Source organism: Podarcis cretensis, assembly GCF_951804945.1.
Source record: "Podarcis cretensis genome assembly, chromosome: 2".
Taxonomy (NCBI): Eukaryota; Metazoa; Chordata; class Lepidosauria; order Squamata; family Lacertidae; genus Podarcis; species Podarcis cretensis.
The window spans coordinates 84,129,805-84,142,897 of NC_137171.1; the positions used below are offsets into that span (position 1 = coordinate 84,129,805).

The 13,093-nt window shown below is 43.7% G+C and overlaps 1 protein-coding gene and 2 long non-coding RNA genes across 4 annotated transcripts in view; 2 read left to right on the forward strand and 1 right to left on the reverse strand.

Moving 5' to 3' along the window:
• The window catches only part of ARHGEF3 (Rho guanine nucleotide exchange factor 3), a 110,548-nt gene extending 103,760 nt beyond the window's left edge, over positions 1–6,788 (reverse strand). For both annotated transcript variants that reach the window (XM_079965054.1, XM_079965051.1), the window contains exon 1: positions 6,675–6,788. In XM_079965054.1, the coding sequence (XP_079821180.1) occupies positions 6,675–6,712 (38 nt within the window). In that variant the 5' untranslated portion in view covers positions 6,713–6,788. The remainder of the gene's footprint in view (positions 1–6,674) is intronic.
• A 304-nt stretch (positions 6,789–7,092) lies between these two features.
• On the forward strand, positions 7,093–8,038 carry LOC307209720. The gene is made up of 2 exons (XR_013835716.1): positions 7,093–7,226; positions 7,741–8,038. It is a non-coding gene; the product is annotated as an uncharacterized lncRNA (long non-coding RNA).
• A 4,702-nt stretch (positions 8,039–12,740) lies between these two features.
• LOC307209740 overlaps positions 12,741–13,093 on the forward strand; it is a 33,961-nt gene continuing 33,608 nt past the window's right edge. The window contains exon 1 of the long non-coding RNA XR_013835738.1: positions 12,741–13,087. This is a non-coding gene — a long non-coding RNA (uncharacterized lncRNA). The remainder of the gene's footprint in view (positions 13,088–13,093) is intronic.

Here is a 13,093-nt window from a genome sequence, read left to right on the forward strand (position 1 = left end):
GTATATTAGCAAAAGGCAGTGATGTCAAGAATGGAAAGATACAGTTGTGTGCTATCAGAAAAAAATGAAGCCAAAATATTGTAGAAAGCAATATAAATTAATAAGGAATGCTATAAACTGAATACAAAAATAAACAACACCCTAGGACGCCCACAACAGAAATAGTGAAAGAAGAAGAGAAACAAGACACAGAGCCGAAAACCTGCAGAGGGGTTGACATTGTCAAGTGGCAACCCTAAACACTACAGCCCAGTGTCTTCTGCTAGTGAATTAAACACTATGCATCTAGAAAAGATTATGAGGAAAGCCATTAACTGTATTTTCCACAAAATGTTAAGGCACAGCTATTTTTCATGCAAGTATTCCATTGATACTAACAGATTCCATCATTAGCACTGAACCAGCTGTTTCCTGACCTGCTTGGCCCTTATGCACACATTCCCTTTTGTTAAAACGTCTGTTCTTCCAAAGCCACTACCCGTGTAAGTAGCCCAGAAGGTTCTACAGAAGGTTCATAAACAAGGAAAGTTTTCCTCTCTGTGTTTGGGGACCCTCCTTTATCAGGGCCTCTGATAACACAGAGGGTTCTGCGTCCATTAAAGTGAACATGAGTAAAAGACCCTGCAGGCATTCCTCATGCCATGTAGGGAGGATCGGGGGGGGGGGGCTAAGCATACAGGGAAATACATGCAAGAAGATAGGGCAGGAGTGTTGGTGAGAGCAGATATGGGTGACATGCAGGAAGCTATGTGGTAGGGTGGGGGGGAGATGGAGGTGAATTCCAATTATGCAAGTGGAAATCCAATGCACAATCCATCAGCAATTGATGTAACTAAGTATGTTTGTATTTTACTCACTTTGTACATGAAACTTACTCTAGTTCCAAATAAAGCACATATACATCTCATTGCTTGACTAGTTCTTTTGTTTATATTATTCTGGAAAACAGAAGGGAAAAATACAACCACAGAATCAAATGATGGGCTACACCCAAGTAATATATGGCATCTGCTTTGAAGCCACTTGCAAAAATAATTTAATGAACATGTCCCAGCAGGTATAGATTAGTCAGCACACCAACATCATCTGCAGTAACACCACCAAATACATCCTCAGACTCTGGCTTTCCTCCTTATGTATGTATGCAAACACACATCTGAACACACAAGCATGTGATAAATGTCCTGGCGGTTGGGTGACTTATGTGTAGTTAAACCTAGCAGGCTAAGAATCTGCAAGGAGAGTTCTTGATTGTCAATTGTACTTTAGGAATACAGCACTGAAAATTGATATTTTAAATGGAAACTTTTGCTATTGCGGACAGAGGGATATACAGTACACTTTTTTGTGGGGAGGAAGGGGATTCTATTTCATTCCCCCCCCCCCCTTTCTGAAGTACCTATGTGGTCTCCTCTTTAATGTAACACAATTGTAGGGAATATTATTAAAAACTTCAATAGCTGGAACTAAAATTTTACAGTGCAATCACATACATGTCTACTCAGAAAAAGTCATTGGGTTCAATGGTGCTTATTCAATGGTAAGCAGATATAGAACTGCATCCTAAGGATTTCTGCCCAATTATTTTCCACATAAATAAAGGTAATGCACAGTATCCCTCATACTTAAAACAAAATTCATCATACCAGCTGGATGCAGCAGTATCTAAACAAAAAAGGGAAGACATACCAAGTATGGATATCCCATTGCTTTAAACCCTTAAAAGTCAATAAATGATATACAGGTCCCCAATTCTACATCACTGTATGTTAGCTAAATACTTTTAGATTTGCAGGACTGATATTTTAGGTCTGCTTCTTGCAACAAAATCAACCTAAAAACAAAACCATCCTCAAGAAGTTTTCCCAAAGATAACAACTTACTAATCAAGTGTTCTGACCAACTTAGTGGTCTTTTCCCAACACCAATATATTTAAACAAGCACTTTACAGAAGCCTAGACATTCAAACTACATGTTACATGCTCAGATCCTGTTAAAAATGATGTACAAAATAATAAAATGCAAGGCAGAGAATAGTGGCTGCATGTGCCAAAGTTTGATCAAGATATCTTCTTGATCTCAAAACGTTTAGGACTTTCAAGTCCAAACCAGTACATTGAGTTCTGCCTAAACAGTGGGTGGGAGCACAGGTGAGATGTGCTTTCTGCCATGTAGCCAACTGCAGTTGACAACCTAGTTACTCTATTCTAGATCAACTTAAGTTTCTGAATACACTTCAAAGGCTGAATACACCATGTAGAGTACATTACAATAATACAATCCAGAAGCTATCAGGCCATGTATCAAAATGATCAAAAATACAAGATTTGTTTTAGGTTTAATATGTTGTGTGAGCCAGGCCTCTGCCCTAAAAGACAAATGTAATAATGTTTAAAACCCCTCATGGGAGTGACAGATACATAAACTATACTAATTGGAAGCTGTTTCAAAACTCCAACCACAAAAAAGTCACATTTCTCTCAGGAAAATTGCCCTTCTTTTCTAAGTAATTATCTCCCTATTGGCCCTAATCCAACATGGAGAGTGTTGAAACTTCCAAAACTATATACTCTCAAAGAGTCAAAGGACTATCTGTGATGATATAATATAGATAAATGCTTGCAGAATAGGGTAATGAGACTTTGCACTGGAAGCTTACTGGGTATTCATAGCTCAATTGCACAATTGTACAAATGCATTCAAAAGAAGAATAAAGTTGAAGCAAGACATCAGCTATCAGTTTAGATAGTCAAGACATCAACCCTCTTGCCAGGACTGCACCTAAACCTAGGACTTTTGGAAGCGACCAGGTGGTGCCAGAGTACTATTAAATCCTCTACTTTTATATAAAATCTGGTGATGTATTATAGCACATTAAAAACTAACAGATGAACAAAGCAATCCAGACTATAAGAAGCCAGTGTAAATTACCCTGGGGTAAATTATATTAGTGCAACTTATCCCAATTTAGCAGCTGGGATACTTTGTGAATAATGGCAGGATATCAATTTAATAAATAATTATTTTAAAATGATCTAAGCCTGGCAGAGGGAAAACAAGCGTTTATACAGAGTTGGACTTACACCACCCTTTCTGCCAGTGTAAATTCTGCTAGGTTGCTAGGTTACATGGCCAAGCTGAATTGAGTTTGGAATAGGGGTAAGTGCTCCTATACCCTGTACCAACCCTGCCAAGGCCCCAGAACACCACTTCTTCAGGACCTATCCTGGCCTTGGCTCAGTCAGCTTCAGGTGAGCCACGATGGTGGAGTTGAGGTGCGCAGCTGATGAGCGACAACCAGAGATCCACCTATTCCAAATTCCACTCATCCGGGCAGATCTTGGTTTTGGATTTCTCCCTTACTGTGGCATAAGCTTTTCTGGACTAGAATCCACTTCAATCATTTACGCAAAGTGCTAACCATAGAAGTGCTGCCAAAAGACAGGAAATGCAATAGGCATCACCTGTGTGACATTTCTGTGCAAACCTGAAGAAGTATATAAGACTGTGTTCACCATTCTTATTATTATTATTATTATTATTTATTGTATTTATGAATCACCCTTCTTTGACCAGAGCCCAGGGCAATACACAAACAAAGGATTAGCAACATGATAACAGCATTACAATTACAAAATTAAAATATTCATAAGGTAACAGTAATTAAAAACACAGTAATTACCATGTAAGATGGGAAAAGCCTGGGTAAACAGAAACATCTTTAGTTGATGTTTTTAGAATCCCTACAGCAAATGGAAAAGATGGAACTCCAGAGTGAGACGGTTCAAGAATTGAGGCCCCACTACAGAGGTCTTCTTCAAGTCCCCTCATCACAACAAATCCTCATAAGGATTACAAGCAATGCCCCGTCTGCCAGTCTTACGGATAAAGTCAGCTGGTATTCACAACAACAGTAACTGGTGATGCCTGGAACTGGTGAGTGGAACACTTTAGGCATCTGAGGCTGGCTCTGTTCCATTAAACCTTATGCTACCATAAACCTGCTATTCTTGAAGGTGTCATAAAACCTTTTAGGTGTTTTGTTTTGTTTTTTACCTGGCATGCATTTCTTCTAGGCATACTGGTTTCTAAGCTATAATAAAAGAAGCAGCTAGACACTTCAGGTCACCATTATGAAGCTCCTACTATGTTCTCCCAAGTGAATCCTGCAACAAATTGTTTCAATATATCCTCCTCACCTCAACAGAAACACCCATGTTCAGGGTGCCAGGCAGCCAAGGAACCACTTCCTACACCAGGATACTGTAAGATTTAAAGGGCTCCTGAAGATCACTAAGCATGTTCAGTCCTCACTGGGCTATTTTCTTCCCCTCTTTAGGTTTTCTTAAAAACATGTTTTGCATTTCTGCATTTCTCAGCATGTACTTGAGCATGTTAGTACTTTGTTTCTCTGGGCCTAACTACACATTAAATTAAATGTGGAGTGTGCAGAATCATCAGTGTTTCTCAGCAAGATTAATACTAAGCACTGGGGTGATTTTCAATGGCACCAATAGGAGCTTTTTTCTAAGGTGAATGTTGAAGGGGAGGTTATTTTTCTAGTGATTATGGCTGTTGAGGGCTTAAAATTTGCAGTCCTGATTAAAACAGGGGAGGTCCGGATATAGTAGAAGTTCAACTATTTTAGTGTATGTGCTGTCCCAGAGTCTCACTGCACTCAACATTTAGATCCTCCCTTTAATATTTGCATATATTAGCAACAACAGATAGGAATATTGAAACATATTATTTCAGTATTCAAGACATGGCAGTTCAGTTCAGAAGTCTTGAACCAAGACATGTCACTACAGATCCACTTTATTAGATAATAAGATGCTCATCAACAAAATATTGCAAGTATATGTCTGCCACACCTACCATAAGTCACTACAGCTTGTGTCATCTTAAAAAGATGACAGAGCTGTATCATTTAAGTATCGATGTAAACTTTCAATCTGCTCTCAAGTGAAAGTGCATGCCAATACAAACTAACTTGCAGGAACAGTCTGCTTGATTTCACCATCTGAAGGTCCAATTTCTATTCTTCCGATATAAGACAAGGTACCATAAATCAATTGAGTCTTTAGGAAGTGTGAAATGTACTGTCACTTTTCAAATATTTTTCAAATATTTCTAAGGCAGGTTAAGAAAAATGCTTAATTAAACAAGTTCTTTTGAAAGTCAGATAGCAAGCCAATTTGGGTCTTATTTTTTTAAAGAGAACGTCATAGAATCATAGAATTGTAGAGCTGAACTTTTATACCATTTAATTTTAAAAACCACTAACATAAAAGATATATTACTTTAAGGCTGCCTCTAATTCAGGGATGGGGAACCTCTGGCCCTTCGGCTGCTGTTAGACTTCAATTCCCATCAGTCCTAGCCATTATGGCCAAAGGTCATGGATGATGGGAGTTGCAGTCCAACAGACTCCCCATCTCTGCTCTAACGGCTACTTCACACTATGCATTCCGCAGCTGTGATGTTGCATGACCAAGTCTATGCAAATCTGAAGCCTTGTTACTTGTTCTGGGAACCACAACTGTTGACATGAAGCTCTACACCTATACCACAATGTAGCCTATCAACATGTCAACATGTCTCTCGGTCTGTCATATTCATGCTGTCATAATGATCATGGAACTGGATCACATGAAGACATTCTTCATGTCAACCAGCCCCTATCCCCCCCCCATTCCTGTACTAAGCATTCAGCCATGCCATTACTGTACTTAAGTTCTTTTTTTTTATCTGACATGCTTAGCCAGTGCAAAATAGTAAAAGAGCAAGAGGTGGTGGACTCTCCTTGGAGATTTTCAAGCAGAGGCTGGATGGCCATCTCTCATGTGTGACAGTTGAGATTCCTGCGTTGCAGAGGGTTAGACTAGATGACCCTCAGGGGTCCCTTCCAACTCTACAGTTTTATAACTCATCAAGGAACAAAGGAGAGGATAAACTAGGCAAACCTGCAGTAGCGCCTGTTAAAAATAAACTCATCTGATTTACCGAGAGCCTTTGTGGACAACAGCCTACTTTTATCAGAAAAGGGGGGAAAGGACGCTTCTTATCATCCTACAGCTGGTGACTAATGGGGATAACTCGTCAGGAATTTGCCGGCACTCGGAGCAGTTCCTGATGGAGGTGCCCACCCCCCTCCAAGCAGGAAGATGCCCAGCTCTGTCACTTAGCCAAACCGTTTGGCGATCGCCAAATACTATATAGCCTCCCTCTCTTCAGCCCATAATGGGCGTTTTCTGCATTCACAATAAAAAAGCTAGAGAGTTGGGGGGGGGGGAGGAGCTCCCCTTGCCAGTGTGAATCTTTTAAACCTTCCGTCCTCGGCACATGATTGGGGGTTTCCGAGAACACGACGTCGCCTCGGGTGGGGGGGGGTGCCGCTTCTGGAAACGCTCTGGGCGGGTTGCTGCTTTTGTTTTGGTCTTTGCAGTGCCAGCGAAGTTCCCTCAGCTCAAGCAGAGCAAAAACAACGACGACAAAAAACCCTGATTTATTTTTTATTTTTTTTGTTTCCACTTGACAGGCGGCGTCCCCGCCCCACTCCCGAAGCCCAAAGCTCTGCTCTCTCTCTCGGTTCCAATAAACTTCTGCGAAGGAACCGTCTCCCCGTCCCCGCACAGCCTGTTGCTTCTGGCAGGCGGCGCACGTCCCTTACCTGGCGCTTGGCGGCTCCTCTTCGTCAGCGCCCTGCATGGGAAGCTCCGAGGTGGGGAGGCGGGAGCTGCCGGCAGACCGACCTGGCAAGTGAGGCGCGGGGCCGCGCGAGGGGCGCCGCCGCTTCCCCACCAGCCCGGAAAGAAAGGAGAAGCGGGTCTGTCAGTCGGTCGGTCAGGCCCCGGCCCGGTGGGCTGGTAGGCGGGAGCTGCTAATGGGAAAGCGAGGAGGCAGCAGGAGCGGCTTCAAGCCCCCTGTCAGGCAGCCGCGCGGAGCCGGGGGTGAGGGGGACTCCTGACAGGGCGGCCGCAAAAATAGAGAGAGAAGGGGGGAAATGAAAATAAATCTGCCAACTTCGCCCGCCGCCGCCGCGGCTCCCTCAGTTCACACACGAGGCCCCGCCCCCTTGGCTCGGCTCCTGGCGCGCAGCACCCGCCTCAGTTTTGAAACAGCCGCGACGGCGGCCACGAGCAGAAACGCTCGCTTCTTCGCCTCACGCCTCTTAAGCTCGCTAACCGCGAGTCGGGGCCCCGGGCCAGCGCGGGCACTCGAGGTTAGAGCGTTCAGACGTGACGTGACGGGGAGCGCTCCCCCCCCCCACAGCCGCTGTTGTTGGGGCCTGTATTCCGCTCTCTTTTGGCCTCAGCATTGCGTCGGTTCGGTCAACCGAAAAGGTTTTCCCCTCTCGGGAAGAGTTCCTCGTGGGGGTAACGGTAATATCCCTCCGTGTTGGAGTTGGGTTTCTGGAAAAGGGGGCGGTTCCCGCGAACACGGAAGTCGCGCCTGGAGCTTCCCAGAGCCCTTCTGCCTCGTCTCAAAATGGGGCGAGTGGGGGTCGCCGTCTTATTTATTAGTGCCAGGGGGAAATATGCCCTGAAGCTGAGGTCTTTTGGTGTGTTTCTAACCTCTGCTTGTCTTAAAAGTTCCGTGGTTTTGAATAAGGCTGGAGCAGAGGTTCTGGAACCAAGTGGGAGCAATGCTCACGAAACCAGGGATTTCTCCAAGCTGCATTTCAGAAGGTGTTAAAAGCGGGTCAGTATGAAAAGTACACTCCTTTCCTCCCACAGAGATGCACTGTTAAGGGCAAAACTACACGACTGGAGAAAGTGCAATGTGCCAACCTATCTTTGAAAGGGAGATCTGATTCAAACATGCCCAAACTTGAGAGACAGATGCAGCAGGAAGTTTAAAAGGCTCAGCCCTGTTGACACCACACACTTGCTACGAATTATTCTACTATATTTACAAAGCTAAATGGTTAATAGTTTTGCCTCGTTGCATATTTCAGTCCTTTCTTTGTACTTTCAAGTGGTGGCTGCATGTGCTGCGTTAGGGCATGCCAACAAATAAATTGAGTTGCATGCACTTATCTGCATAATGAAAAGCTTTTCAAAGTGTGTCAGTCATGAGTTATCTCCCTCACCACTACTCCACCCATTGGCTAAACTGCAGCAATGTCATGGAAGGTTTGTGAACATTTCAGTTGTTCAGGATGAAGTTGTTAGCATTAGAATGCTGACAGTGCAGCTTCTGTAAGGAAATAAAGCATCAGGAAATAAGAAGGTTAGGCAAGCAAATTTTGAAAGCTAGGAATTATAAACCAGGAAACAAGAGCAAGTAGGTTGAATAGAATTGGCTGAATTTTCCACATTGAACCATCTGGTCAACTTTTTTCCTGCCTGTTACTGGAACAAGCAGCCTCGTCCCATAATTCTTTCCTTATAGATTCACTTAATGAAGACTTCCAGGTAAACTTTTATTTAACTGATGCAAAAGCAATGCCTAGGGTGGCTTACAATGTTTAAAGTTACAATTTCATAAAAATAACAGTTTAAAACCAAGGATACTGGCTCAACAGTTAAAACCAAGCATAGAAAATATTATTATTATTATTATTATTATTATTATTATTATTATTATTATATTTATACCCCGCCCATCTGGGTGGGTTTCCCCAGCCACTCTGGGGGGCTCCCAACAGAATATTAAACAGAATAAAACATCAAACATTAAAAACTTCCCTAAAAAGCGAATTCTCTGCCACACACAACAAAGCCTGCTGAAATTCAAAGGTTTTTAGTAAACAGTGAGATACGGAGCAGGAGAGAGCTAACCTTGGGAAAATATGTTCCATAATCTAGGCCTGGCAACTGAGAAAGCCCTCACAATAGGATTGGGCGATAAATCTGCCTTACATTAAAAAAAAAACAACGGATCAAAAGCTAGTACGTAGTATGTTTAACCCATTTTTAGCTGAAATCAAAGACATCAACATTTACTGTCCCTGAAAGGTTTATATAAAACACTTAGCATTTGTATAGGTCTTAAGGTAATTTAAATATATTAATATTTCTCCATAATCCTTAAAGCAAGGCATGGTCTGGATATGTGTGATGGTGCAACCTTGCTAAAGCTAGTAAGTGTAATTCTGATCAGATGGGGAATTGCCTAGGAGTCTTAGGGATAGTGCCTTTGAAGACTGTGGAAGACAGGTAGGATAAACAAGTAATTTGACAGAGCTAGTCTGCTTTAAGGTAGGTTAATGCCATCACCCTCATATTGCAGAGATAACAGTGGCTTGAGTTAGACCACAATAAGAATCACCAAACTAATACTTTGCTGACTTGCCCTAACTTTACTCAGATTCTTGCTAAATTCAGTGAGAGTTATGACTCCAGCCTTAGCTGTCACACTATACTGACTTAGTCTTTATTTCCAAAATGTTCTATCCTTAAAGCTACGTATTTATTTATTCAGCAGTTTTATCTTGCTCCTTAACAATAAATTCTCTGGGCAGGGTACAAATTAGAAATATAACCTAAAATGAAAACACCAGCTGAAACATCATTATCCTCAGAATAAATCAGCATAAAACCAGTAGTGCCCGGGGTCTAAAAAGTACTCAGACATGTTTTTTAAATGGAAAAGTCTGGGTTTAGAAGTTAAAAAGTAAATGACTGAAATCCCTCAATAACTGCTTTGGTGATTGCCCATAATCATAAGTTAAGCAGTAAGGGGGAGATCTAGGAAAAGATCAAGAGCTATATTTTTGGAAGTTCTGCTGAATGGACAATCCTAAAAGAATCCCTGGAGGACTGAAGAGAGTTTTAAGGTTAACTAGGAAGATAGAGGTCTCTGGTAGTTATGATTGTTGCTCCTATTTAAAATATATGTTTATAAGCCACCATTACGTACCATGCAGAGAATTAGGATAGAAATAATAATTTATTAAGTAAACATTTCTTCACACAGCCACAAGTGCAATGCAACATTCAGAAATGCATTATGAATACAATAGACAGTTCAACACTTGCTTCATCTCCATCCCTAATTAACTGTGTAGTATACAAGCGTTACCCTAAATATACACTGTGGCTTCCTTCTAAACCAACTCCTCCTGCAACACCTTGGCATGTTTGCAAAGACTATAATAACAAGCAGCCAGCTTCCTCCTTTCATGACTAATGTTGTTTTACTGGAACATTCACAGGTTCTCAACAGCGCAATCCTAAATATATTGTTACAAAAGTTGGGTGCCTGTCCTTTTCTCTGCCAAGCGGTGGCAAGAGCCCATGGGGTCCCAGGCACACACACAGGGTCTGTGTCCCTTTGGAGAGTAGAAGGCATGGCAGAGACTGTCATGCTTTAAGAAATATGGTTTATTCACCTATTTACACCTTCAGTGTGCATGAAGGGAGTCCAGATCTTACGGCTTATACATTTCCAGAGGTGGCAGTGCAGGCAACCTTCAGTCTACCTCCCTCAAAGATGGATTCTAGCTCCTCTGCTTTCTTCCTCCCAGAAACCCCTTGCCTTCCCCCAGAGCTGTTACCCTGGCAACCTCCCAAATCCCTAGTCTCTGTTCACACCTGGGGGAAGAAGTTAATGGCCCTCTATTGTTTCTCTAGCTCAGCCTGGTTGGTTTGCTTGCATAAGCCAACCCAGGATTTCCCTGTCTGGCACAACTCTACAGTTTATGTTTTAATCCATATCCCAGTTAATCAAAATCCTAGCATTATTCATTCCTAGGGTTTAGGGGGACACCCCCCATCTATAACAATATTTACTTTGAAGTAAATCCCATTGCTCTGTAGGAGAATATCTGCTTTGCATACAGGTTCCAACCCTGCCCCTGTAGACAGACATATCTCAAGTCACTTGGCTGCTAAAAGCATTGTCAGCTTGCTCTGAACAGGGTAGCAGTTTTCTAAGTCAAAAGATGGGAGGCAAATATCCTGAGCAACATGGTGGGAAGAACACTCCCCTTCCTGGGGGGGGCGGGAGAGTTGTGGGCGGGCATCCACGAGCTTCCTGTGACCCAGCAGAGGGAGGAGTGATTCTGCCTGCATCATCGAAACTCCAAGTGACATCACGCCCCCGGCTGACCAATCAGATTAGCCAGTGGGCGTGGCCACTGTGGGTGGTTAGGCATTGAGTAAGCCTGGTTCATGGAAGGGGAGGTTGTTGCCTCCACCTGCCCCTCCTTGTTAAGGGTATCCTGTTAAAGGGATCTGGGGGAGTGGATCCTGTCTGAAGCCTGGGCCTGGGCTAGGGCCATGCCACAACCCCATTGGGGACTCTGGGGGTGCTCTTAATTTATGTATATCATATGGCTCCCCCTATCGATGGTTGACTCTTAAGAGACTTCCTGCGGGCATGCAGGAGTCAGGATATAATCAGTTTCACCAAATGCCTAATCCAAACTGCTCACATCTGTAACCAATAAAGTTGTGGCCTTATTTATCCCATTAGGTAAAGGGACCCCTGACCATTAGGTCCAGTCGTGCGTGACTATGGGGTTGCGACGTTCATCTTGCTTTACTGGCTGAGGGAGCCGGCGTACAGCTTCCGGGTCATGTGGCCACCATGACTAAGCTGCTTCTGGCGAACCAGAGCAGCACACAGAAACACTGTTTACCTTCCCGCCGGAGTGGTACCTATTTATCTACTTACACTTTGACGTGCTTTTGAAACTGGTAGGTTGGCAGGAGCTGGGACTGAGCAACGGGAGCTCACCCCGTCGCAGGGATCTTAACCGCCGACCTTCTGATCGGCAAGTCCTAGGCTCTGTGGTTTAACCCACAGTGCCACCCGCATTCCATATAGCCCATTAACTCAAAATATTTGTGTCCGTGTGCTTATTATTTAAGTGGAATGGTGGGCCCCTGGGCCTCGCCAGGCAGGTTACTTAATCAGAAAGCAATGCAAGGCAGAGGATACCCAAGGTCTGTCCAGTTTTAGTTCTAATTTTAATTCATTAACAAATATCCATCCCAATACTTTTCTCTTGCCCTGTCTTCCATCCTAACTCCAACATACTTCCATTTTGCACTGTAGGCTTTCAAAGTATAGGACTATGATACATGTGGGAGGGAGAGACTTGGCTCACCCCAATACACATACAGTTTTCAGCCCAGGGTGGAAGGAGGCCAGGACACTGGAGCAGACCCGAGACTGGATTTAAAACACACACCCTGTTAGTCACAGACACCAAAAAGCAGCTCCACTTAGTTTGTTCAGAAGGCTTGGTGAAAATGAAAGTGTGCATGAAAATAAAAATGAAAGAAACCTGAAGAGCAGCTCAAAGACCACATTCAGTATTGCTTTCCAACACCAAAGAGAAGCTGGCTTGCAACATCTACCATATTTTTCGCCCTATAGGACGCACTTTTTCCCCTCCAAAAATGAAGGGAAAATGTGTGTGCGTCCTATGGGGCAAATGCAGGCTTTCGCTGAAGCCTGGAGAGCAAGAGGGGTCGGTGCGCACTGACGCACCAGCTTCTCGCTCTCCAGGCTTCATGAAGCTATCCGCAAGCCTTGGGAGCCCGCGGGAGTTCCCGCCGGGCTTCCACAGCTTGCGGAGAGCTGCCTGCATCCAGAAGCCTGGGACGTGCTGAGCTCAGCACGCCCCAGGCTTCGGGCTTCGCGCAGCTCTCCACAAGCCGTGGGAGCCCGGCGCGACGTCGCACTGGGCTCCCACGGCTTGCGGAGAGCTGCCTGCATCCCTGAGGATAGCAGCATGTTCTGGGGTCGGGGGAAGCTCGGGCTTCCCCCGACCCAGCCCCGCGCCTGGGGGGGAAATAATTTTTTTTCTTTATTCCCCCCCCCAAAAAAAAACTAGGTGCGCCCTATGGGGCGAAAAATACGGTATATGAAAACAAATAAATAAACAGCCAGCCACCATTCCAGCCCCTAAGTCGATAGACCAAACCTCATTGTTAATAATAAGAATAAAGCAAACCCCTAATAGTTTAGTTCATTCATGTTTTGACTGGCCTGCCATCATAATAGTTGTCTCAAACTTTTCGGGATGCAGTAGACTTTACATTAACTTCATTCTGATTCACTGTTGGATAGTAAAAAAAACCTGGGATTTTGGACATCTGGAAAATTGAGCTTTTGGCACAAAGAAAGGTATGT